Raw genomic sequence first — 27,288 nt, forward strand, 5'->3', positions numbered from 1 at the left:
GCTGAAGATGTTAATAATGTACAGTTATCATTCAAGAGGTAGGGTGGTCCTCTCCCATCAGCTCTTTGCACGAGCGTAGTGCAAATAAACCTATTGCATGTGTTCAAATGTCCATTACCTGTACCTACGCATATATTATAGTGCTCGTCATTGGTTGAAAGTGTGCAAGAAATTCCTATTCTTTATCCAATGTCTATATAAGCTACATCATGCCAGGAGGAGAGCAAAGCCTTCCTCCCAGAACTGTAAAATCAGAAAGATTAAGACTTTGGATACAGCATTCCCCTCCAGCGTTCGGCCCTCTGAATCCCACCTTCGTAGAAACAGATTTTTCTTGTTGAATTATCATGCAAGTGTGAAGGAAAGTGAAAAGACATGGATATGGTAATGAGTGAGTGTGGGAGTGAAGACGAAAGAGACGAACGCATTTGACAAGAGTTAGATGAGACGACATATGCATTGAGAAATACTGCATAACTAGAGAACTGTAAAGACCAATGGAAAACAAATATAAGGAAATTCATTCAAAATCATAATTTATCAGATATGTTTATTTTTCTAATCATAATATTAAAATTGTCCAACAGCATTGACAAATCACAGATATTTAGAGATTGTCGGAAATCAGTAGGCCTGGTAGATCTTAAAAAAGGCCATTTTCTGAGACACTTTACAAACAAAATGGACAACGTCTAAATGGCCACTGCAGTAAATATATCAGTTTCAATTTAAAGCTTATCTGAATAAAACTCTTTACCTCAAGGTATTTAAAAATCTAAAGAAATCTCTGGACGTTCATAAATCAGTAACAAACCAATGTCCTGAATCTCCTAAGGTTTCTAAGCACAAAACCAGGGGATTTAAAGCAGCGTATGACATTACATGGTGCAAATAGGAGGATACATGACATATGACTGGTATGTAAACAAGGAGGAGTTAGAACAGAAATATGATGAAGTGTAGGAGAAAAGACAGATGCTGAGGAATGTGGTGTTTGTGTATTAGTATCTCTGATGGTGTTGAGGGTGGAAGCTCCACCCTGCTCAGGGCAGACCAATGTGTCTCAGAGCAGATCAGTGGGTCAGTTTTACTGTGCTGCCACCTCATATATCTGTGCCGCCCCCAGGGGCCGCGCCATGATGCCACCAGGCAACTAGCTCACTCATAGTGCCAGTCAGAGGTGTCCAGGTGTGCACTTTCAGGCTATTTCCTCCCTTCAATGTAGCACGGCCTTAAGAGTTAACCCTGATTCCTGAGATGAAGGGCAAGCCAGTGAAAACCTTCTTCTTGTACTCGATGTATTCCTCTCCAAAGAAATGGATGAGAGAGATCTCCTCTTCCTCAATACGCTCTCGAAAGAACCGCCAGCTCGCGATCGTATATCCCAGTATACATATCGGGTTGCACAGCATTATCTGGGAAAATGACAAGCAAGAGTTCAGGTTTAAAACAAAACACATGAAGGCAAAACATCTTTTAGACTAACAACTAAATTTAAGGGATGGTGGGGGGAAAAAAAGATAAAATGTTTAAATATTTATATAAAATATATATTAGCACTGTCAAATTGATTAATCGATATATATTATATATATAGGTTAGTTCCTGTCCTTGATTCTGATTGGTCAATAGCTGTTTTATTCACGATAAAACACAGCTATGACCGCTTCACCCAACGGTTTGGTGTATCACTACACAACACCCTTAGCAACCACTCTTAGCAACGTAAACTGTATGTTCTCAATTGATATTGTTCATTGAAACTTATTGTATTATGTAGAAGAGTATTGTGAGAAAGAGATCGAGTGATCCCTGCATTCAGATTTAGCATTTTCCTTCAGGTCCGATGTATTATCCTGTCCTTTTAACAGTTAAGGGGTTTTCCCATGACTGACAGCGCTAGTCAAAGCATTTGTCAGTTGCGTCTTGTTCCGTGTTCACAACAATTCAGTCTTTTAATGTAAAAGTCTTCGTTACTGACTGACACACTCAAAAAGACAGTCTTTGCTGCCATCTAATGGCGTAATAAAGTAACTTCTGTTGCTGTTCACGGTCAGGGACTATTTTTTTCCAGCGGAAGGAAATCTTTTAGTGACAGTTCATTAAAGTTGCATTTTGTATTTTTGGCTTAAATATTTGTACTGTGTGGTAACCGTTTTATAAAAGCAATAAGGTACTCGAGGCAAGTGCTGTATCGTGAAGAAGTCACGGCTGCTCCGCTTTGCGTTGTGCCTAACAACGGCCTTCAGCCGTGACTTATTCACAATACAACACAGCCTCTCGTACCTTATTGCTTACATTTTAAATATATATATATATATATATATATATATATATATATATATATATATATATATATATATTATTATTATATTAGGTAGCACTTTACAATAAGGTTTCATTTGTTAACATTAGTTAACAACAACATAGATAACATGAACAATACATCTGCAGCATTTATTAATCTTAATGTTAAACTTTTCTTGAGATCAAAAGTTGCATCTGTTGACATTAGTTAATGCAGTGAACATGAACATTTTTATTAACTAACATTACCGAAGGTTAATATATGCTATATGAATATAGTGCTCATTGTTAGTTCATATTAGTTTGTTAACAAATAAGACCTTACTGTAAAGTGTTACCATTATATATTTATTAAATATATAAAAATAATTTTTGTAAAGCTGCTTTGGAACTGTGTACTGTGAAAAACGCTATACCATGGCACGCAGAGGGATAATCACAGCATGCTTCTGTTGACTAGCGCAGGTTAAAAAAATCTCACACTTTAATAGTATTTATAGCTCCTAACAGGTTGTGTGACTATGAGGAATGATTACCTCAACATGTACATCCATATGCATACACAAGGGACTTTATTTAAAATGAAATACTTACACCTCTTTCTCTATTGTCACATGCCAGGTTGCCGCCCCCTGTGCTATACAAATAAATTCCATTAAAATAATGGTTAAACTAAAGTACCTGAGTGCCAATGCTCCAGTAAAACCAGCCCACATAGGAAGGATGTCTGAAGAGAGCGTAAACTCCAGTGGTGACCAGCACGTGGCTCTGAGCCTTCTCATTCTGCACTATATGGTTAAAGTTGGACCCTGCCGTCAACATGGCAGCTTTGCGCAGACTGTCCCCACAGAGAACCATCACCAGACCCACCAAACAGAGCCAGTTCATCTGCTTTATCTCTGTCGAAAAATAAAATGAAATTCAACTCATTTTGAAAATTTATGGAAGCATTTCAACCTTTCCTTTCCTAAAAATAAATAAAATCAATAAAGTAAATAATAAATGTTTTGGCAATATATTATATTTAATAAGCATATAAAAAGCTTATAAACTTACAAATAGTCCTTACAAATAGGCCTGTCATAATCATGAAGTTTGAGCTCATGATAATTTGTCATAAAAATAATGTATGTTTATATATATATATATACATATACACAAACTTTTTTTTATATTATTTTATTATTTATATATTTATGATATAGAGTTATAAAAATTAAATATATTAATATAATAAAGTTAAAATATTTATGTATATATGCAGTCTGATTAAACACAAACCTTTATTTCGTATGAAGGAAAACCTTTGACTATCTTTGTCTACTTTTGTGTACTATTGTTTTTATCTCAAATTATTTTGATTATATCAAATAACTGCGATCAAGGAATTAATCTATAATTGTGACATGCCTACTTACAAAGTAACTGAATGTGCCAAACCATTAATTAAAAAAAGTGACATTAATTCTTTAACAATCCATGAGAGATCAAATAATCCACCATTAATGCTATTAAGTTTAACAAAAAAGCAAAATCAATTTAGCAATTTTGATCAATTGGGAATCACCGAGCTAGATCATAACAAACCTGGAATAAAGAGCTTTTCCACAGTGAACTCTATCCAGGAGGAAACAGCTGCTACGGTGTACTCAACACTATGGTTGAGCAGGAAAGAGTCTAGAGACAGACTGCGTGGGTTGATGATGGCAGTAACCAGGTACTCAGAGTAGTGAAAAAATGACAGTGAGCACATATACCTAGTGGAACAAAACAGAAGTTATTCAGTAATCTAGCAAATTCATGTGACTTCTAAAGCCATCCTTATTTTCAGTTCTTATTTATATTTAATGTGTATATTAACTTCAAATAAGCCTAACCCATTTCACAAAAGTTTAATTACCAGCCAAAGTGTGTCCATGCTGTATCTGCCAAACTTAAAATGAGACCACATCCAAAGGCAAATCCAAGAAAGCAGGCTCGAACAGCCACCTGATTAAGCAAAAAGGCAGGAAAGTGTTAGCCAGATCCTGATACTGCAAATCCACATACAGTAAGCTGTCTTCTTGGAGAGCTTATTCATATTGACAGAGAAACCCTTACGAGATCCCATTAGAGTACTAATGTAATAGGATTACACCTGCACACATTAGCAATAGTTGCCTTTGCAACAACATATCTAGATATATCTTATCTTTATTTATTTAAAATATGAATATGGCTATGACAGGGGTTCCAGTTACACAATAATTGCTCTATTTGTATTACACACATCCTTCACTGTCTCTTTGAGTCTTACCTTGTATAAAGGTCCCTTGTATATGATTAGCAGGAAGCCATTGACAACTGTGATATACGCCGCAATGGCTATTTTCCCGTTCACATCCGTGAGGTAATCGAATATCCAGTCAATGTGAGAGCCGAATTTTACAAGTAAAGGTATTATAATGACGCCCAGACCTGAGATAAAGCTAATAATACTTATCCTCCCTTCTAGCACCAACTTGCTGCCTGCCATGTTGAAAACAGCAAGATCTCGCTGAGAAATCTCGCGTGGCTTCAGAACTCACGCTCACTTGCTTACTAATTGGTTTGACAGCGTTTTCAAGTTCATTGAACTGTGACTGTGTATTAATTTATCCTGATGTGCGACTGTAATTTTAAAAGATTTATTCAGTTGCTATTATTATCACATAATGCATTTTAATAGTAATCTTTGTTAAAACAAAGCTATCAATGGCTATACAAATAAAGCAATAAAATCAAGATGTTGTTCCACTCAAGATATGGAATAAGAGTCCTATTTTTAATCAGCACACTTGATAAAATAAAGAATTAAATGTTAATATGTGGAATTTGGTGGTGATGATGGTGGTAAATACTATACAACACACTTCCAGTGTCAGATGAAGCACAATATCTCCCTTGTAATAATGAACGCATGGCTCTCAATGAGCATTATTTCAGTGTAGAACAAAATGGTTGTAGAGGAAATCAGATTTGAGCCAAAAAGAAGATTTAATGGTTTAATAATGTGAGATGAAGTTCTCCCTTGTGTCCTTCTTTGTGTGTCCATTCCAAAGCTGCTCGTCTGATTGGAAGCTGGGGACCTGGCAGGCGTTGTAGTCCCAACATTAAAAAGGCTGTCTTTGCATGCTCAAGTCCATCTATTCACTACCGTTCCCTTGTGATGACAACAATAGATCGATGCAACTCGACACTCAACCACATGAACACAAAATACAAATTACTTATGTCTACATGCAATAACTTTCAATACATCAGTTACAAATACACAAATTCCTCAATGACACATCACTCGATCTTCATATCACAAATATGACAGAGTACCTCAGTTTTCATTCATTTGAATGAACTGATCTTGTAGGTACTGTACACTCAATCTGTTTTGTAAAACTTGTGCAAATACTTATGCATTCCCAAAATATTGCTGTCGATGTTTTACAATTTTTGGAAACAAATAAATCCAGGAAAGCAACCAAATGATACACATAAACATGTATAAGGGTGAATATAAAAATTTCAGTGGAAAATGTAATTGCATGCATTTGGAAAGGAAAAATATGCCCCATTTAAACAATAATGAACATGCCACGGTTTAAGCTTATACCCTCAGGGTCAACACATTGTCCCTTTTTGCGTGTGATGCGGTAATGCCTGTGCAATTTAGCATAGCAACGAAGCCCTGTGAAGATGTAAGAAACATTTTAAAAGATGATTTCCACTTTGTCAGCATGAGTAATAATCAGTTCACTTAAAAATCAGTTCATTTGCTCACCTTCCTCACACATGCAGCTGTCATAGCACTTGTTGTTGAGGCCGCGGTTGTGAAGCTCACATACATGTTTTCTGAGATTGCAGCAGGACCCTGAGACAGTTCATAAAAATGGTGTGATCATTTATGACTTTGAACTAAATTCAAAAGCCTCTTATTCTCACCAAGGCTGCATTTATTTGATAAAAACAGTAATATTGTGAAATATTATTAAATAATATATATTATAAATATTATAAATAAATATTATAAATAGCTGTTTTCTATTTTAATATATTTTAAAATGTAATTTATTCCTGCGATGTCAAAGCTGAGTTTTCAGCATCATTCCTCCAGTCTTCAGTGTCACATGATCCTTCAGAAATCATTCTAATATGCTGATTTGCTGCTCAAGAAACATTTCTTATTATCAATGTTGAAAACAGTTGTGCTGCTTAATATTTTTGTGGAAACCGTGATCATTTTTTTTAAGGATTCTTTGATGAATAAAAAGTTCAAAAGAACAGCATTTATTTAAAATAGAAAGCTTATGTAATAATTGTGAAAGTCTTTTAAATTTATAAAATTCTCTAATTAATGTGTCCTTGCCGAATATAAATATTAATTTCTTACTGACCCAATCTTTTGAATGGAAATATTATATATTATATTATATATTTAAATACTCAAATTGCTCTAGCTCACTAGAGAATAGATATAGTATAAGGGGCTCATTTTATTATTGCAAAATGTGAAAAAGTCACCTGGCAGACAATCCAGGTGATGTTTGCAGCTCTCGTCTGATGTAAGAGTAACAAGTCCAGTGCTAGGGCTGTTTGTGGCCTGTTTGTCAGGTCCTGGATGGAAACAGAGTGATGGTCAAGTGTTATTAGGAATTCACCAACACCTGCAGTTAAAACATCTTAACTGAATTTAATTTTCACATATTAGGGCATTTCCATGCACAGGCTGATGAGATATGGGAAAACTTAGAAGAATTTGTCTAAAAGTCCTAAATAGTTCATTCATGTGGTCCCAAATGTAAAGCAATACACATTAACCTGGTAAAAAATTTAGCATATATTGCAAAGCATACAGATATTATCTCAGGTAACCATTTCAAAAAAAGCATACTTAAAAATGGCAACTTCTAACTTTAAAACTCACAAACACAAAAGCAGAAACAATGTGTCTGTATTTGTAAGTATTGGTCTACCTTGCTTCTCAGAAAATTGCTTTTTGTCCGCAGGCCTCATATATTCATAATCAGTCCAGTCGAAGAATGCCATGTTGAAAGTGGGCGTCACATCCCCACCTGAATAACGTCTGACCTGAGGTACAAAAAATATTCATGTCACTATATGAGGTATTGAAATTTCACTTTTTCATATGAACTTTAGCCAATTGGTAATCCTTTGAGGTTCAACAGAACAAATTATGGGACAGCTTTTGAGACAATAAACAAGAAATTGTTTCATGTGTGGATTAAATTGATGGCATGAACCTATTATCCCTCATAATGACATAATTGGGATTCAATTTTATTAAGCCTGTTTCTAGACACTGATAGATGAGAAGCTGAGATATTTTTTAATCAGTGTGATTGAAAAGACTAAACAGCTGGATGATGGTTACCTGTGTCTTACTAGTGGTGGTTGGCTTTGTGGAGGGCTTCCCACCGACTGCCGCAGTTATGGGTAATATGAAGGAGCCGACGGTGGCTGCGGGGAACACCGGCTCTGTGGGAATCCCAAAGGAGTTTTTATTGAGCCTTTGATCAAAAGAAACCCTCTGTTTCTTCCCTGATGCCAAAGACTCTATGCGAAGAAAAGTAGATAATTACAAAATGGCAGGACAGTTATAAGGGAGGTTTACTTTGGAAAGTTTGAGGGTTTCTTTTTACCTTCATCATGAGGAGCCCTAATGATGTGCCCTCCAAACACTTTGTGATCAGTGGGATGTCTCATTGCCCTCTCTGGAGTCCCAGCACCAGGAGAGATATTCATTTGCTCAGGAATTAAGGAACCAAACCCCTTGAAGGTCCTCTTTCTTGTGGTCATTACTCGTCTTTTATCTCCTGGCTCCATCTCTAAGCGGACGGGACTGAGGCCCTCCAGGTCTGGCCCTTCATTTTGGGTGTGGAACACAGTAATATGGGGCCTCTCTCTGAGCCGACCTGCTGTCATCCTCTCCTTGCGACCTCTGTGATTCCTGTGATGCCTGTGTTGATGTATGGATCCCTCTGGCCTGGGCGGGATAATCACATTGTCACTGAAGATTTCCATGGCTGAACTGTGGCCCATTTCGGTGCTCAATGTAATGGTCATCAAGTCAAGGAGGAGAAATGAGCCAAAATACCAACATAAAGCCACCATTCTAGGAGCAGAAAAGATTAAACAAATATTAAAACAAATTCATAACAGAATCCTGAAAAAATGTATCATGGTGGACCCAACAATATTAAGCAACACAACTGTTTTCAACAATAATAATAATTAGAAAAGTTTTTTGAGAAGATATGATGGTCTCCATAAATGCCATTCTGTAGAACCTGATTTCACCAAATACAACATGTTCCTGGATCAATATCTTTGTTGATCCTGGAACAACATTCCAAATAACCAATCAGATTTGAGGGACATGTTTACAGTTTATGACAAGTTTAGGCTTACAACCAGGGTTAGCTGTGTTATTCATCTATCATTTCCCTCTGATTTTAGAGATAACTTATGGGTAAGTTTTAGGTTAAGGGGTAGGGATATGCTTAGGATTACATTTTCGGACAGGAATGTTGTTCCAGGATCAAAAAAATATGCTGACCCATGCAGGAATGCATCTAACTTGGCAAAATCAGCATGTGTAATCTATTCTACTGAAGCAATGTTTCACTGTACAAAAAAACTGGCTTTGAGACAGTTAAATGGAGATGGGCAGAAAAATCCCTCTATTCACACTTAAGATCTTCAAGAAACCACTGGTCTCACCACAAGCTTGTAGGACTCAATGCACACCGTAAATGAAAAATAATGTTTTGAAATAAACCAAAGCAAAGCAGCTTGACAGACCATTTGATGTTATGTTGCTCTTCTTTTTGTGAACATTTGAAATGCTTTGGGAGTCGCTCCAGGCTCTACATTGGGTCTTTGATCTTGACTCTGGACAGCATTGAGTATATGCTGCGCAAAGACTCTGCATGAGCAATGGGCGACTTTAGAAATGTTATATTCCCTATCTGACTTATTACAATGTAAAATTCAGACAGACATGTAAGCGCATTCGCTCTAACTGTAATTTTTGTAAGCATCTTAGAGATGAGGATGAAGAGAACTGATCCAAGCCAAGGGATTTTTATCCTCAGAAAATGGATTACACACACTGAGCAGATGAGTGTGACTAATTAAACAAGCGAATTTAGCTTTCATGTACTGACAGACTGGAGTTGTGACAAATCCAACATTTCCCAACTGCGGCTGCATTTACATATATGAACTACAAAACTTGGAGATTTAACCGAGAGCTTATGATTTGGATGCTACAGATAAAGCCTGAGGATGTTGAAAGATTTACTGGAATATTACTCGGTTTAGTTGAACATTTTCAGATGTTGGTGTAAAACCCTCAAGCTCTTATATGGCAGCATGCCATTCAAATAAGTTTAAGGGATTGATGTATTTTTATGAAAAATTACAAATTACAGGATGCAGTAAAACATAGATAAAGTATGTTTAAAACATTAGTTTACATAACATACCATAAAAAGAAAATGCAATAATTTGAAAGTTCTTGCAATAACACATTTCTCTTTGAAGCACAGCGTAATGGTAATTTTCCAGAAAAAAATTAAGCAAATAATAAGTGTCTCCCTGTTTCATTTGCGCTTAATTATTCAAATTCTGCATATGCAGCTGATCATGTGTTCATGTTATCTTCATTAATTTCAATATCCCATGCTGTGCACGCCAATGTTGCTCAGGAGCCTAAAAATATCAAAGCTTCACCCCTTTCTCTCATTAGTCTGTGTAAACAGTGACATGATTAATTCAATGGGGAATCTGGGCTTGTTCTTCCTTGTACAGAGACTCCACTTTTCCTACTTACGAGTATCGCAAAACTATTCACTTTCAAAGCAACCGCCATATAATTATCTGGAAATAAATACGTTTTTAATAATTGCTGCAGTAATATCGTCAACATAATAAAACACTGAATGCATCTAGGCTATACTACAACCACGAATTAACATCTACTGATCTTAAATAGTTTTAACACAGCAGTATTGTTCAGCTATGCTTGACAAAACAACTCAATAACTACTAAAGAACATTAAAAAAAACATTCAAGAGAAAAGAAAGGAAGAAAGTGATCACCTGTTCTTCGGTGTGTGATACGTTATTTCTTGTTGCAGTCCACAATGAGCGCGTGTGAGTTGTAGAGGAGAGCGCGCGCGCGCGATTGTGAGAAGCGCAGTCTCGAGCTCTCACTGAAGATTGCGAGTCACGGGCGTCGCCTAACCTAAATAAATACCTGAACAAAAGAAGCACTCTCATCTTATCATGCTGACTGAACCAATGGTCTAGGTGGGACGGTTTTTAATGGTGTAGGTTGTGGGAAATGTTTTGGCGAATGTTTAATATTGTTACCCAGTGAAAAATTGAAAACATAGCCTATGCCTATTCATGTTATTAAAGAACTATGTGCAATATTATAAAATAATTAGGCTTATATGTACTTACATTATATGTACCCAATTATAATGTTCAATCAATGTAGCCTAGCATTTAGGCTATCAGATTTCATTCAAAATTTGTAGCCTACATATCCTACTTTATTAAGGGATATACAACTGCTAGTCATTATCATAAAATAAACCCCAGCAGGGTGTATGATACATGTGGAATATTTATTTGAGTTGAATATTTTATATTATCAATATCAGTAGGCTAGGCTATTTGTACTCATACATAAACTTCTGCTAAGAGACAATGTAGAAAAAAATAGCAAAAACGAACATATTAAACCATTAATTTAGCCTATATATTATATTAATCCCCAGTCCAATTTACTTTTTAAATGGACTGTCAGCTACCAAACATGTCTCCCCTATTTTAAGTTCTCGTCATTCTCATCAGCTCTTTGCGTCTCTTTTACTCGATGTTCTCATTCTTGACTTCTTTGTATGTTTACATCCATAAATGAATACTATCCTGGCTTCAGGAGCACCATTTAGCCTATATAAATTATTTTGAGTCGCGAGATGGCGCTATTTTGACTTTTAATTAGGCTGTTTGAAAAGAACGAGACCGCGGAGTAATACAAGAGAGACATGGAAGTAGGCTACCTCAGATGAACAACGTTGATATATTTAATTTATCTGACATGCAAATATATATGATAGTTCAATGTCGCGATTGATCAGTGTCAACCAAGTATTACTGAAAGCAGTGTATAATAATTAATAGTAATTACTTTAGAAATTAATTAACACGAAAAGTGTACAGCCTATGGACAATGGTACATCTATTATAGCCTATATCTATCTATCACTGATCTGTGAAATTTGAAAATGCATCGTCTGAAAACGTTTTATGTTCTGCACGGGTTAATTATGTGACACCGTGAGACACTGACAAATAATGTCACTGTGCAGTCATGCACTGAAAGATATTTCTGAACTACACATTGCTGTTCTGTTCATTGCATTCTTGTAAGTTTGATTAAACTGGGAGGGGTTCATTCCCAGTACATCTCCCAGGGGCTTGATCATATAAAGAAACCAGGCCAGAAGCCCAGAGAGTGATTGGTGGATGACAGTAGTAATGTGGAGTTGGAGGTTTTGGGGTCCAGGGGAACAGCAGTGGAATTAGTTGCACACATCTCCAGGGGAACACATGCTGGCTGCCCCTCAGCAGAAGGCAATAAATCAACCGCCCCACTCCTGCTCCTGTTTTTTAATGTAAGTGCATCACACACCGCTGAGATGTACCAATTTTGGCTCGACACACTCTGAAACACTGAGATCTGTTGAGCTTCACGCAGTCTAAATCGCAATGAACAAGGATCAAACAAGGATTTAGCTTAGAATGAGATTTATTTCAACTCAGCGCCGTAACCATCATAGACATTGAGGGGAGCAAGCCCCTCCCCCAATAATTAGAAATGGCCAAATTGTCACCCTCCAACAATATTTGATAGGCTATTGTTGATGCTGCTCTCCATTACGCACCGCTCTGTTTGTTGTTAGGATCAGAAAAAGTTTTAAAAGTTACATTTTATGCTCGTTTGTATGTATTGACAAATTGGGTTCCCCCGAAATCGGGTCAGGACCCCACACCAATTAGCCTATGTCTATGTCATCATAGCTTAGTTTATACGCGCATTTGCACTTACCCTACATGTATTCACAATCATTTTTAATGTAATTATGTGTTAATTAAGTGTTAAATGTCCAAATATTTCAGTTAGCCTATAAATAAAACAAATTAATGATACAATTATTCACTTAATAGGCTATTATTATTATTTATTAATCAAAAATTACGTTCAATTGGTTTTATTATGCACTAATTTGTTTTAGGCCTATATGAGTAGGCTATTTTAAATTAATATCATTCGTATATACTTAGGATAATCATTAACTGACAGTTTGGGGAGACTCGATTTCGAGGGAGGACCCGATTTGTCATGACACGGCTCTAACAGCTCGTCAATGTCAAAATGATCGAGATGGCCAATCAAATCAAAGAAGGCAGGCCTTACTTTTCACAGAAGTCCAACGTGTCGCTTTAGTTTTTTAACAGTGATAGAGTTTGTGGTACGATGTAGTAGGTTAAACAATAGGCGATTTGACAACTGTTAGAAATGATCAGCGACTGATAGTAATATCCAGTGATGAAAGCTACTCAACGTTTTTATGTAATGTCACCATTTTTAATTTGAAAATATAGCCTAGGCCTACCATTATTTGCATGATTCATGTAATTCATAACAATGTGACAAGAAACGTTTTGCGTTTTTTTATTTAAAATAAAGTATTATTTGCAAATAGTTTAAATTGATTACTTAATAACTAAAATAGACTTGGAACTTTTACTGTTCTTATTTCTTTTTCTTAATTGCCTTAAATCCATTTTAATCCTATAATTAACACACACACACACAAAAAAAAAAACTTGGGTCCCCCTCAATGTTTATTTGATGAATGTTTATCAGGCATTTTGGGAGACACAACAAGTGAATAGCGAAATAAATTATATATCAATATTCCTATTAATTATTAGATATTATTATGAAAATGTTGCCAATTTTTACTCCCATTATTACACTTCTTTTTTTATTACATGTTGCTCCAAGAACACATTAATATGCAAATTAGATACAGTGTATAGATGCATTGTATTGAATGGGAAAATCCATGTATGGCCATTTTACCCATATATTGCATAAAGTAAAATGGTATATCGATTCACTCCGTTCTATCTTTCATAACATACAGAATCATCTTTAAACAAAATTTAGTTAAAAAAATCCTGAAACCTAAAAATTGATTGGTGAATAAAAAAATAAAAAAATAAAATGCTCTGAATATCATTGTAGTGACTCTTGGGTACCTCAAGATGGCAGTACAGAACAGCTTGTGTGCTACTACTGTAGGGCTATAATAGTTTTGACGCTAAATAGTGGGAGACTGAATCCACACAATATGACTATACAACTAAATATGGCAAGTAAAAACTAAACACACTCTTTTACTTAAGAAGTTGTCCCTGTGGATTGTGCCCTTCAAAAATATTTTGTGTGATAAAATAATATTTGTGTGAATGGTATCATTTATTAACCTTAATGTTAGTTAATAAAAATGTCCATGTTCATCTTAGTTCACAGGTGCATTAACTCATGTTAACAGATACAACTCTTGGTTTTAAAAATGTAGTGGTAAATGTTGAGATTAACATTAACTAAGATTAATAAATGCTTTAGAAGTATTTGTAGAAGATAGACCTTATGCGCCAGAGAAACAAGCGCGCCGCCATCTTTATAATATTGTCTTTGAACTTCCGTTTTTGCGGTAGCTCTGTATTTCTCTGGAATCGCTGTCAAAGAATATTTAGCTGGTTAAGTGGATTTACTTTTTGTAGAGTTAATGAAAGTTATCACGAGCACTGTAATGTTTAAAGCAGATATCTTAACAAGTGTCAGTAGACCGGAAATATTTTAAAACGAGCAGTTCATTCATAAATACGCAAGATCGCTGTGGAAATACAAACCGGAAGACAAAAGACAACGAGCGCAGTGCTGAAAAGGGGCGGGGCTACCTTATTGTGAAGTGTTACCATATGAATAATAGTATAAAAGCTGAAAAGGATGCAAGTAATACACAGGAATTGGGTTTATTGAGATTTTTTTTATTAAACACTTTTTAAAATTTGATTACCTTGTAGTAATCAAGACTAACATAATCTCGTGCATAAACAGCATACAAGACATTCCTTTTTATTAAGGAATATAGTTTTAGTTTCATGTTTATCATTCAACATTCATGTTGAATTCTAAATATATATTTTTTCTCTGTATATTGCATCAAAGCAATTAATTACAATTGTTGATATTACAACAAATCTCAACATAAGATCCATTTCTGGACGAATAAAAAAATCCCCTCAGGCCAGCGTTCATTTTGATTTCAATTTTGTCTTTACAAAAGACTTTTCTGCATTATGCTGCTGGGGAAAAATAAAATAAAATAAGATAGGAGAATAATGGTTCCATTTCAAGTAGAAAGGGTGAGTTCAGTTCAGCACTTCTGGCAGACCAAGGTTTGGCAAATGCACTTCCATCTCTTCCAGGGCACCGGTTCATGTCACTGCTGAATACACAGAGGAGCCACATCTTCTGCTGAGTCTGGGAATAAGCGAAGTGTCTCCCTCGAATACTTGGAGTATCCATTGTGGAAGAGCAAGGTCTTCTTTGGGGTGAAGAAAGAGACCGTTTTTTCCCATAAGTCAGTGGGAGAGACAGGGTTGTGCAGCCGCTGCTCCAGAACACCCATCATCTGCTCTACACCATCTGAGCATTTCCTCTCCAGACTCATCATTTTACACCTAAAAGACAAGGAAACATTTACCTGAGTTACATTCAGTTTAGAAATTTGAATAAAACTGTAACAGACTTTTATTAATAATGACTCATGACTGTTAACTTACGTTTTCTGCAGATCTCTCATGATGAAGGACTGCGTCGTTCCTCAATGTTCACAGTCGAGAAGTGATAAGCATTGACTTTTCTCTTCCCGCTGGCTTGAATTTATACACAGCCTGGCTGAATTTAATGAGATGTAAGTTCTCACACATTTGAACCAATCAGGAAACTGCTGTATGACAATAGTGCAAGGGCGGGTTGTTTAAATAAATAATTGCCAAGGCCCTGAGATCCAAATGAGCAGGTGGGAGGGAACTCTCGTTTTATTTTGTCTGTCAGTCAAGGATTGAGACATTGCTAAAAGAGCAGCATTGAGCCTGTGAATTAGCATTGACCTCATTCATGCTGTCAGCCAATAATATGTGGTGGGAATGTGCACTTAAACATCTGTCCAAAAAGCAAAACTCAGCATAAAAGTTGATAGCCAAGAGATTAATGTTTAGACATTAACTATATATATATATATATATTAAACACATTAAACATCTTTTTTCTCCTTTATTCATTTATTATTTATTTATATATTTATGAAATATACAACAATGGATTATTTTGCTCATAGATCTAAAACAAGCAAAACTCAGCATAAAAGGTAAAAAAAAAAAGATGAACGTGTAGATATTTAATCTAATTATTGATTTATTGTACACATTTATTCCTCATTTATTCATTAATATACATATTTATTAAATATAAAATGACAGATTTTTTGTTCATAGATCTAAAACAAACAAATCTTGGCTTAAAAGTTTATAGCAAAGACATTAATGTTTATACTTACATCAAGTTATGTCTATTATTTATTTATTTATATACATTTTTATTTTTTAAAATACACATTAAACATCAATTTCTTCTTGTTTATATTTAATATTCATATTAATATAAATATTTATTAAATATGAAATAATGGATTTTTTTCTAAACAAGAAAAAACACAGCTTAAAAGTTGATACCAAAGAGATTAATGTTCAGACATTTAACTTATTTATTTACATATTTATTTATTAAATATATATTAAACATCAATTTATTCCTATTTTATTTATTAATAAACATATTTATTTGTATGAATATTTATCAAATATGATAAACAAGCTCTAAAACAACCAAAACTCAGCAAGTGATAAGAGATTAATATGTAGAAATGTAACATCCATTTATTTATGTATTTATTATTTTTATATACATATTTATTGAATTTAAAATCACATTAAACATGAATTCCTATTTTTATGTATTTATTAACATATCTTTTTATTTATATAAACATTTATTAAATATACAATGATGAGTTATTTTGCTCTTACACAAAGTTAATAAATGCTACTAAAAGCATGAAAGTGTTATATGTGATTAATTTCTACATTACAATTTTGCCAAAAACTGTGTTAGAATGAGCAGATGATGTTATCTGACACAGCTTATGTAGTACACACTAGAGCTGGGACGCTGTTGTTTAAGGTTGGTAATTGAATGATGCCTCCAGATGGCGAGCCTGGCTGCCTGGGAGGCTCTGTGAGAACAGTGAGTGCTGGGAAGTGGGAGGCAGGGTCACTCTGACATTGTGTAATGAGCCACGCTTTCTTTTATCTGTCGGATCAGCGTCATTATTGAATAAGTGTGGGAAGCCATGCTGCACCAGCGCTCCCAGGTTCTCACTGCTGAGAGTGGAGTGTGTGACCGAGAGGCAGACAGCAGGCCAGACAGCTGTAAATGTCTTAAGTATGTGTGAGGAGAGTGTGCCAAGACAGAAGTGTGCTGCTCAGAAGTGAGAGGGAAACTGTACACACTTCACAGATTTGCTGTTTACTTTGCAAACCATTGTATAATCTATCTATCTATCTATATTCATTGTTTAGATTGTTTGTTGTTTTTATACAGAATATGTAATGAAAAATTTAAATACTTTATAATGTGGCACAAAGGTATCATTTTCTTTTGAATAATTTGGAAAACATACAGTACGAACCATGTGGCTCATGTCTAACTCTCAAGAGACAACAGGACAATTTTAGACTTTGTGTGAAGGACACAATAAACTGAAGCAACTTGCAGTCACTTAGATCACTTTACGAGGTCACAAATTTCCCACATTCACAGGCCACTAGCTGAATCAGTCTTCATCCCCCTGAAAACACCCCTCCACCTGCTCCCCAGAGATGTGCTCATTGTGTTGGAGCAATAAGGGCTTCAGCCGCCATGTGTCAGCCTGAACGCTCCCATTGGCTGCAGACTGTGAGAACCTCCAGCAAACTCCAGACTCACACATTCATATGGAGATTGGGGAGTATAAATAGAGGAGCGAGGAGAGAGAGTTCAGCACAGCTCAGATCTAATCCTAACGGAGAACTGAACACAAGACACACAGCCATGGCACCTACAATCACTGGATCACTTCCACTTCCACTCACAAACAAGGTAAACATTCAACATTTCACATCTGACTCTACTAAATCATGTATTCTTATGAAATGTCAACTATATGATTGATGGATGAGTGTTTCTAAATGCATGTTCTTAATGTTTCCTCAGCTGAGAAAGCCAATAGTGGAGAAGATCCGCAGAGAACGGATCAACAGCAGCATTGAGAAGCTCAAGTCTCTTCTGGGTCAAGAGTTCCTAAAGCAACAGCCCGACTCCAGACAGGAGAAAGCTGATATCCTGGAGATGACGCTCGATTTCTTGAGACGCTCCCAGAATCCCTCTGGCTGCTCTACTGCAGCTCATGACGGACGCTCCAGATGTGTACAGGAGGCCGTCAACTTCCTGTCTCAGTGTCCAGTGCAGACTCAGTCCCACAGAAGACTGCTGAAGCACTTCCTGCACATGCAGCCGTCCACAGAGAACAACACACGTGTGCTGCTGCCTCATCAGCTCCATTCACCAGACGCAAAGAGCAAAGAGGAACCTCTGGCGCTCTGGAGACCCTGGTAGAGCCACCAGGACCGTATGATTTATCAGACAGAATTCATAATGCCAGTCTGAGATTGGCATGGACTGTAATTCTAATGTAGGAATTGATTTCCGCCTCTGCAGCTTCTGCAGGATCTTTAATCTGCTTTCAGAGAAAGTTGCTGTTTTATTGAAAATGTGTGACCAGAAATATTTGTTCAGAATGTACAGAATCATTTGCTGTGTAAAATGATTATTACATTCGTGAAAAATAAGATTCAAAGTATTTGGTCAAAAAAATGTTAAAGTCTGATTCAGACGTTTGAACTCTTGTAGGTCTTTCACCCATGTTGGGTTTATTCTCTTTGCATCTAAAGAATGACGACACTGCTTTCATTTACTGAAAGCTTTTGATTTATATTTCTATTGATTGAAATACATCTAATGCTTCTCCTGTTATATGAGAAATATTTCTTCATTTGAAAGATTTTATTGTGTGTTGTAAGCACAAATGATTGTTTTAATGTTTGCATGTTTACATGAATGAGACATTTCCCCTGTAAAGGGCAGTTGAATATTGTCACTGTTAGTGATTTGACTTCTATTTTTACAAAGTCAAGTTCTTACCTTCTCTGAAGGTGTCTTCTGTGCATTACTTCATATTGAAGTACAACTTAAAAATAAATTTGAATATATTTTCTTCCTATAATCTGTTGTTGTCATTGAATTCCTCGTCTATCAAATGAACACACAATATAAATCACAGCACAGTTATTCAAATTGCTGTTTAGTCAGTTTGTACTTCATGGTGTGGTTCACATACCTATACCTATAAATATAGATGATGCATTTTTAATTCAGATTAATTAAAAAAGTTTACAATGTCTCTATTCAGGTCTAGTTTGCAATTCATTCAAGTCATACTTAACTAAAAAAATATTGGTGTTGGATTTACTTTGAAAACATTTTCACTCAGAAATTGCTAGTAAATTTCACAAATAATTGAAATGACAAGTAACACATTGAATTAAACATGAATTTTTGCATAGAAATACTGAAATGGCATTTACTTGTAAAACGTACTCCAATAATTTTTTTACAACTTTGGAAAAAAAAATTCAGTTATATCAACCATTTAGTAAACTGCAGCCATTCAATGAAAAACTTTTTTTTTTAACGTCACACACACACACACACACACACACACACACACACACACACACACACACACACACACACACACACACACACACACACACACACACACACACACACACAGTCAAACCAAAATTTATTCAGACACCTTGAACATTTCATTCATTAATACAGTTTATTCACTATAGTTTTAAAAAAATTTAATAAAATATGACAAGATCTCAGAGTTAAACTGTCAGAAAAAAATAATCTCAATTATGTCAGATAACACTTAAGCAAAACATGGTCAGGTCAAAGTGTCTGAATAATTTTTGGTTCCAAATTTTTTTATTAATTTTACTGGTAGTCTACTGTATGAAGAATTTTTGGGTATAATATGTCACAGTTTATTTTGCTATCCTCACTTACATAAATTAACTATAGTGTCATGCACCCACTAGTAAAAATATATCAAAAATATAAAAAATGTCTGAATAATTTTTGGTTTGACTGTATATATATATATATATATATATTCAGATGTAAAAAGGACAGGGCAAATCAAACATAATTGAGTGTTATGATTTCATTTGACTTGTTAAGAACTTGACCGATGAAGAACTATATAAATTATATTTTGTTTAATGTAATCATTATTATAGATGGCAACTGAAGAACCATGATGTGCAGACTGATTAAACAGCAATTAAAACATCTTCATAGTGTGCAAATGTGCTGTGATTTATTTAGTTAATTTGATTGATGAAGAAAACATTCAAACACATTGTACAGATTATATTCTTAAAATTAATTTTCAAGTTACTTCAATATGAAGTAATGCACAGAAGACACCTTCAAAGAAGGTAAGAACTTGACTTTGTAAAAATAAAAATCAAATCACTAACAATGACAATATTCAACTGCCCTTTACAGGGGAAATGTCTCATTCATGTAAACACATGCAAACAATCATTTGTGCTTACAACACACAATAAAATCTTTCAAATATTTCTTATATAACAAGAGAAGCATTAGATGTATTTCAATCAATAGAAATATAAATCAAAAGCTTTCAGTCAATGAAAGCAGTGTTGTCATTCTTTAGATGCAGAGAGAATAAACCCAACATGGGTGAAAGACCTACAAGAGTTCAAACGTCTGAATCAGACTTTAACATTTCTGTGACCAAATACTTTGAATCTTATTTTTCACGAATGTAATAATCATTTTACACAGCAAATGATTCTGTACATTCTGATCAAATATTTCTTGTCACACAGTTTCAATAAAACAGCAACTTTCTCTGAAAGCAGATTAAAGATCCTGCAGAAGCTGCAGAGGCGGAAATCAATTCCTACGTTAGAATTACAGTCCATGCCAATCTCAGACTGGCATTATGAATTCTGTCTGATAAATCATACGGTCCTGGTGGCTCTACCAGGGTCTCCAGAGCGCCAGAGGTTCCTCTTTGCTCTTTGCGTCTGGTGAATGGAGCTGATGAGGCAGCAGCACACGTGTGTTGTTCTCTGTGGACGGCTGCATGTGCAGGAAGTGCTTCAGCAGTCTTCTGTGGGACTGAGTCTGCACTGGACACTGAGACAGGAAGTTGACGGCCTCCTGTACACATCTGGAGCGTCCGTCATGAGCTGCAGTAGAGCAGCCAGAGGGATTCTGGGAGCGTCTCAAGAAATCGAGCGTCATCTCCAGGATATCAGCTTTCTCCTGTCTGGAGTCGGGCTGTTGCTTTAGGAACTCTTGACCCAGAAGAGACTTGAGCTTCTCAATGCTGCTGTTGATCCGTTCTCTGCGGATCTTCTCCACTATTGGCTTTCTCAGCTGAGGAAACATTAAGAACATGCATTTAGAAACACTCATCCATCAATCATATAGTTGACATTTCATAAGAATACATGATTCAGTAGAGTCAGATGTGAAATGTTGAATGTTTACCTTGTTTGTGAGTGGAAGTGGAAGTGATCCAGTGATTGTAGGTGCCATGGCTGTGTGTCTTGTGTTCAGTTCTCCATTAGGATCAGATCTGAGCTGTGCTGAACTCTCTCTCCTCGCTCCTCTATTTATACTCCCGAATCTCCATATGAATGTGTGAGTCTGGAGTTTGCTGGAGGTTCTCACAGTCTGCAGCCAATGGGAGCGTTCGAAAGACTCAAAGGAGCAGAGGGCCGCCACATGCTAAATGACATGCTTATTGCTCAGGAAACAATGATCACGTCTCAGGGGAGCAGGTGGAGGGATGGGTGTTGAGGATGAAGAGTGTGTGAGAAAGTGGAGACCCCTCGTTTAAAGCTTTGTTTGTTGTTTGACACTGGGGTCATTTATTGACAAAGCACGTGCCATTGTGCCATGAGTATCTTTTTAGTGTCATTCAGATGCCCCTTTTCAATAATCCAGAGATTCTTATAAACCTGGCGTGTGTCGATACCCAGGGGCATTTAAGCAGGTTCATGGGGGTATTTGAAAAGAATGTATATATATATATATACTTGAGCCTTACTGATGGAGCTTTGAGGATACATTACCATTAGAATTACCATTCAAAAGTTTGTGGTCAGTAAGAGTTTTTTTTTTTTTAATTGGTAAAAAGTGACAGTAAAGACATTTATAGTGTTATAAAACATTTCTTTAAAAAAAGCTGTTCTTTCGAACTTTCTGTTCATCAAAGAAATCTGGAAAAAAATACCACTTTTTCCACAAAAAATATCAAGAAGCACAACTGTTTTCAACATTGATAATAATAGGAAATGTTTCTTGAGCAGCAAATCAGCATATTAGAATGATTTCTGAAGGATCATGTGACACTGAAGACTGGAATAATGATGCTAAAAATTCAGATTTGCCATCACAGGAATAAATTACATTTAAAATATATTAAAATAGAAAAGTTAATTTAAATTGCAATAATGTTTCACAATATAATTTTTTATACTATATTTTTTATTTAAAAATGCAGTGAGCATAAGAGACTTTTTTCAAAAATATTAAAAAAAAAATCTTACAGACCCCACATTTTTGAAAGTAAAAATTAGGATAAACACCTTTTGTAGAGTTCTGCTTTTTATGGGGCAAATAACAAGAACTGCAAAGTGTTTCTCATTAGTAATGAACGTGAAATTTACATAGGATAACCATAATTTGAAATGGCAGTTTTAAAGTAACAAAAAATTATCTAGTTCAGTCTTTATATGTATGTAACAATGCCTTGAACTGTTAAAGAGTAATCTCCAAATACTCTAAATACATCTTAATTAAGACGAATGCTAAAGATTCAGTAGAATCTCACCCGAGGGGGTCTTTGTTGAAGTTCTTATGGCCATGTGCTGAATTGTTCTTAATGAAATACTTTTGTTGAGTTCTATGAATGGGTAGAGTGTGGGAAAACTCCAGGGAATGAAGTCTCAGTGCAGCTTCACCCCATCAGTCACAGAGACACTCCTCTACTGTCTCCTTATCACTGTACATTGATATGTGATGGATTTTGGGTTATTAATCACGCAAAAACAAAGTTTTATGTAAGACTATATGAGCTGTATCTGCATGGGAAAAAATGTGAGGAAAATCTCCTCAAGCAGTTATTGTAAATATTCATATTTTGTGAAGGCCAGAAAGTTATATCAAGTCAAGTTTGCAAATTATACTCAATTCTTAAAATGTAAAAATACCTACATCACATTATTATATCTCAGATAATGATAATATTTTAACATAGCACATCATCTTCCACGTCCAAAATGATTATTTCAGGTCAAACCTTGCTTTAAGTTTAGGAGTGTAAAGTTATGTAAAAACTGCCAACTGTGAAATACTAATCAATAAGCTTTTGGAGAATTTGATACAAAATATAAAATAATGCATTATTTTGAGTTTTTGAAGAGACTATTCATAGATACTTAACTCTATTAAAAATGTGTGTGATGTATAGAGTTAAATGAAAGAGAACACTGAACAAGAATGTTGATTGTACAATTTATTTGTCATAAGCAATATGATTGCTGTTCTTCACGTGAACAAATCTGACAATGAACATCTGACTCAGCTTTGAAGGACATTGCTTAAAGTAATAAAGCAGTAACATATTATGTAAATGCATCTTTTCACAATTGTGAAGAACTCATATAATGTTTGTACTTCCCTTGAACTAGGAAAAAATGAACAATGTCACAGACATTTAAAATTCAATTAGTAAGCAAAGTGCCATGCAAGACACCTTCAGAGAAGGTAAGAACTTGACTTTGTAAAAATAGAAGTCAAATCACTAACAGTGACAATATTCAACTGCCCTTTACAGGGGAAATGTCTCATTCATGTAAACACATGCAAACAATCATTTGTGCTTACAACACACAATAAAATCTTTCAAATGAAGAAATATTTCTCATATAACAAGAGAAGCATTAGATGTATTTCTAACAATAGAAATATAAATCAAAAGCTTTCAGTCAATGAAAGCAGTGTCATCATCCTTTAGATGCAGAGAGAATAAACCCAACATGGGTGAAAGACCTACAAGAGTTCAAACGTCTGAATCAGACTTTAACATTTCTGTGGCCAAATACTTTGAATCTTATTTTTCACGAATGTAATAATCATTTTACACAGCAAATAATTCTGTACATTCTGATCAAATATTTCTTGTCACACAGTTTCAATAAAACAGCAACTTTCTCTGAAAGCAGATTAAAGATCCTGCAGAAGCTGCAGAGGCGGAAATCAATTCCTACGTTAGAATTACAGTCCATGCCAATCTCAGACTGGCATTATGAATTCTGTCTGATAAATCATACGGTCCTGGTGGCTCTACCAGGGTCTCCAGAGCGCCAGAGGTTCCTCTTTGCTCTTTGCGTCTGGTGAATGGAGCTGATGAGGCAGCAGCACACGTGTGTTGTTCTCTGTGGACGGCTGCATGTGCAGGAAGTGCTTCAGCAGTCTTCTGTGGGACTGAGTCTGCACTGGACACTGAGACAGGAAGTTGACGGCCTCCTGAACACATCTGGAGCGTCCGTCATGAGCTGCAGTAGAGCAGCCCGAGGGATTCTGGGAGCGTCTCAAGAAATCGAGCGTCATCTCCAGGATATCAGCTTTCTCCTGTCTGGAGTCGGGCTGTTGCTTTAGGAACTCTTGACCCAGAAGAGACTTGAGCTTCTCAATGCTGCTGTTGATCCGTTCTCTGCGGATCTTCTCCACTATTGGCTTTCTCAGCTGAGGAAACATTAAGAACATGCATTTAGAAACACTCATCCATCAATCATATAGTTGACATTTCATAAGAATACATGATTCAGTAGAGTCAGATGTGAAATGTTGAATGTTTACCTTGTTTGTGAGTGGAAGTTGTTCTCTGCTGATGCTTGATCCAGTGATTGTAGGTGCCATGGCTGTGTGTCTTGTGTTCAGTTCTCCGTTAGGATCAGATCTGAGCTGTGCTGAACTCTCTCTCCTCGCTCCTCTATTTATACTCCCGAATCTCCATATGAATGTGTGAGTCTGGAGTTTGCTGGAGGTTCTCACAGTCTGCAGCCAATAGGAGCGTTCAGGCTGACACATGGCGGCTGAAGCCCTTATTGCTCCAACACAATGAGCACATCTCTGGGGAGCAGGTGGAGGGGTGGGACAGTGTGTGAGAAAGTGCAGCTCTGATGCTCACCATTAGGATTAATTGCTCACAAAAGCACGTGCTGTTTATATAAAAGACCTACATTGAAAATAATGAGCTCAAAACAATCTCACACTCTAAGAATACTCTTCTCCCTTATTTTTAGAATAACTTAGAGAAATATTAAATATAACTCTTAACAGAGATTAAAAATATCCAATATACAGGATATGAAAGAAATTTTGAAATTCATATCCCAGCCAATAAATAATCAACTATTAATCATCAATAAAATAGTGTTTTCATTAATTATACTATGACAAAAATATTTGGAAAATTATAGTTTTACACTTTATTCTTTAGTGGGACAAACAAGCAAAACAAATGCCCATCTCAATTAGGGCCAGTGTCATAAACACCCCTGTGAGGTTTCTAAAGAGTCTCTTGACGACATGCCTAATTGCCTGCAGTAAGGCACACTTCTATTCATCTCTGATGAATGGACAGACTGTGGGAAAGTTGTGGAAAGTGAAGTCCCAGTCCTGCACTACATCACCCTCAAGACTTCATTGTGATAGAGGACATCTGAACAGCCAACCTGTGGCACCTTACTATCAAATTGCTGTCCTATTTTTATCTTTTTTTTTTCAGGAAATCTGAAGGAATTTTTTAAAAAGCCGATTAAAGGGACAGTTCACCCAAAAATGAAAATCCTGTTATTTGGAAAGATGTTTGTAACCAAGCAGATCTCACCCCCACTGACTGCCATATTAGGAAAAAAATACTATGGTAGTCAATGGGGGGCGAGATCTGTTTGGTTACAAACATTCTTCCAAATATGATCCTATGTGTACAGCAGAACAAAGAAATTTATACAGGTTTGGAACAACTTGAAGGGGAGTGAATGATGACAGAATTTTCATTTTAACTGTCATGTTAGAAAATTTTAATATGGTTGATTAAACCAGAATTAAACCAGAAGTTAATCAGCAAAACATTCTATATTTTGAGTTCTTGAACTTGACTTGTCAGGTATTATAGAATTATGGCATCTGAAACCGTACAATTGCATCCCTTGGATATTTTTCAATTATACTTGCAAATAAACAAAACATTTTAGTATTTTGTTTAAAACATACTTTTACAAAAATTAATAAAACAGTTAAATAAAATGAATGAAAAAATATTGATTCTGCACTATTAAAAGGTCACTAATCAAATAAACAAATTGCTTGATGACATTGCTCAATCAAATAACAGACAAAAGGTCTAATTTGGAATGAATGAAAATCTGCTTTAAATAAAAAAAGCAAAATAAAAGCATTTTCACTAGTGGTCTCAGACATATGTTTATTAAGAATGGCGCATGCTCTTTTACAGGTTTCTTAACATCAGTGTGACTTCAAAAGGGGTTTCCACTTTCTCACAAACTTCCTCCCTGTAATACACCCCTCTCCACCTGCCTGTCAGAGAAGCTCATTGTTTCCTGTGCAATAAATGCCTCACTGAGCATGTGGCGGCCCTCGGCTCCTTTGAGTCTTTCGAACGCTCTCATTGGCTGCAGACTGTGAGAACCTCCAGCAAACTCCAGACTCACACATTCATATGGAGATTCGGGAGTATAAATAGAGGAGCGAGGAGAGAGAGTTCAGCACAGCTCAGATCTGATCCTAACGGAGAACTGAACACAAGACACACAGCCATGGCACCTACAATCACTGGATCACTTCCACTTCCACTCACAAACAAGGTAAACATTCAACATTTCACATCTGACTCTACTGAATCATGTATTCTTATGAAATGTCAACTATATGATTGATGGATGAGTGTTTCTAAATGCATGTTCTTAATGTTTCCTCAGCTGAGAAAGCCAATAGTGGAGAAGATCCGCAGAGAACGGATCAACAGCAGCATTGAGAAGCTCAAGTCTCTTCTGGGTCAAGAGTTCCTAAAGCAACAGCCCGACTCCAGACAGGAGAAAGCTGATATCCTGGAGATGACGCTCGATTTCTTGAGACGCTCCCAGAATCCCTCTGGCTGCTCTACTGCAGCTCATGACGGACGCTCCAGATGTGTACAGGAGGCCGTCAACTTCCTGTCTCAGTGTCCAGTGCAGACTCAGTCCCACAGAAGACTGCTGAAGCACTTCCTGCACCTGCAGCCGTCCACAGAGAACAACACACATGTACAGCTGCCTCATCAGCTCCATTCACCAGACGCAAAGAGCAAAGAGGAACCTCTGGCGCTCTGGAGACCCTGGTAGAAGCCGTACTTATGTTTTTAAAAGACAACAATGTGAACTACCACAATTAACTCTGTTATAAGAGAACATGTTATTCTAGGTCTACCTCTTTCATGAGAGGATAATTGCTTG

At 36.0% G+C, this 27,288-nt stretch overlaps 3 protein-coding genes across 5 annotated transcripts; all 3 read right to left on the reverse strand.

Moving 5' to 3' along the window:
- Window positions 1-530: 530 nt before the first annotated feature.
- On the reverse strand, window positions 531-4,862 carry icmt (isoprenylcysteine carboxyl methyltransferase). Its single transcript, XM_051879058.1, has 5 exons — window positions 4,604-4,862; window positions 4,208-4,296; window positions 3,895-4,064; window positions 2,989-3,206; window positions 531-1,415 (listed from the first exon to the last, which is right to left on the reverse strand). Exons 1-5 carry the CDS (start codon window positions 4,820-4,822, stop codon window positions 1,233-1,235), a joined length of 879 nt encoding a protein of 292 aa, XP_051735018.1. The 5' UTR covers window positions 4,823-4,862; the 3' UTR covers window positions 531-1,232.
- A 454-nt stretch (window positions 4,863-5,316) lies between these two features.
- Window positions 5,317-10,547, reverse strand: draxinb (dorsal inhibitory axon guidance protein b). Its single transcript, XM_051880153.1, has 7 exons — window positions 10,447-10,547; window positions 7,983-8,455; window positions 7,715-7,896; window positions 7,296-7,410; window positions 6,844-6,936; window positions 6,104-6,193; window positions 5,317-6,010 (listed from the first exon to the last, which is right to left on the reverse strand). Exons 2-7 carry the CDS (start codon window positions 8,452-8,454, stop codon window positions 5,898-5,900), a joined length of 1,065 nt encoding a protein of 354 aa, XP_051736113.1. The 5' UTR covers window position 8,455; window positions 10,447-10,547; the 3' UTR covers window positions 5,317-5,897.
- A 9,476-nt stretch (window positions 10,548-20,023) lies between these two features.
- LOC127504918 (transcription factor HES-5-like) lies at window positions 20,024-24,780 on the reverse strand. 3 transcript variants are annotated; one of them, XR_007927515.1, is made up of 2 exons: window positions 21,254-21,357; window positions 20,024-21,139 (listed from the first exon to the last, which is right to left on the reverse strand). XR_007927515.1 is itself a non-coding variant. In XM_051880071.1 (2 exons), exons 1-2 carry the CDS (start codon window positions 24,689-24,691, stop codon window positions 20,738-20,740), a joined length of 462 nt encoding a protein of 153 aa, XP_051736031.1. In that variant the 5' UTR covers window positions 24,692-24,780; the 3' UTR covers window positions 20,024-20,737. The 3 variants fall into 3 exon arrangements, 2 of the variants coding, with proteins under 2 accessions (XP_051736031.1, XP_051736029.1); XM_051880071.1 differs by lacking the exon at window positions 21,254-21,357 and adding an exon at window positions 24,632-24,780; XM_051880069.1 differs by lacking the exons at window positions 20,024-21,139; window positions 21,254-21,357 and adding exons at window positions 23,271-24,517; window positions 24,632-24,780.
- Between the last annotated feature and the right edge of the window lie 2,508 nt (window positions 24,781-27,288).

Source organism: Ctenopharyngodon idella, chromosome 22 (genome assembly GCF_019924925.1).
Source record: "Ctenopharyngodon idella isolate HZGC_01 chromosome 22, HZGC01, whole genome shotgun sequence".
NCBI lineage: Eukaryota > Metazoa > Chordata > Actinopteri > Cypriniformes > Xenocyprididae > Ctenopharyngodon > Ctenopharyngodon idella.

What these genes read in the sequence shown, in the direction of transcription:
- LOC127504918 (XM_051880071.1), bottom strand. Translation starts at nt 24,691, where the DNA reads ATGGCACCTACAATCACTGGATCAAGCATCAGCAGAGAACAACTTCCA. An exon ending in AACTTCCACTCACAAACAAG is followed by an intron (nt 21,140 to 24,631) that starts GTAAACATTCAA and finishes ATGTTTCCTCAG; the next exon opens with CTGAGAAAGCCAATAGTGGA.
- draxinb (XM_051880153.1), bottom strand. Translation starts at nt 8,454, where the DNA reads ATGGTGGCTTTATGTTGGTATTTTGGCTCATTTCTCCTCCTTGACTTG. An exon ending in GCAATTTTCTGAGAAGCAAG is followed by an intron (nt 6,937 to 7,295) that starts GTAGACCAATAC and finishes GTTTCCATCCAG; the next exon opens with GACCTGACAAACAGGCCACA. An exon ending in CAGCTGCATGTGTGAGGAAG is followed by an intron (nt 6,011 to 6,103) that starts GTGAGCAAATGA and finishes ACATCTTCACAG; the next exon opens with GGCTTCGTTGCTATGCTAAA.
- icmt (XM_051879058.1), bottom strand. Translation starts at nt 4,822, where the DNA reads ATGGCAGGCAGCAAGTTGGTGCTAGAAGGGAGGATAAGTATTATTAGC. An exon ending in GGAAAAGCTCTTTATTCCAG is followed by an intron (nt 3,207 to 3,894) that starts GTTTGTTATGAT and finishes ATTTTTCGACAG; the next exon opens with AGATAAAGCAGATGAACTGG. An exon ending in ACTGGAGCATTGGCACTCAG is followed by an intron (nt 1,416 to 2,988) that starts GTACTTTAGTTT and finishes TCATTTTCCCAG; the next exon opens with ATAATGCTGTGCAACCCGAT.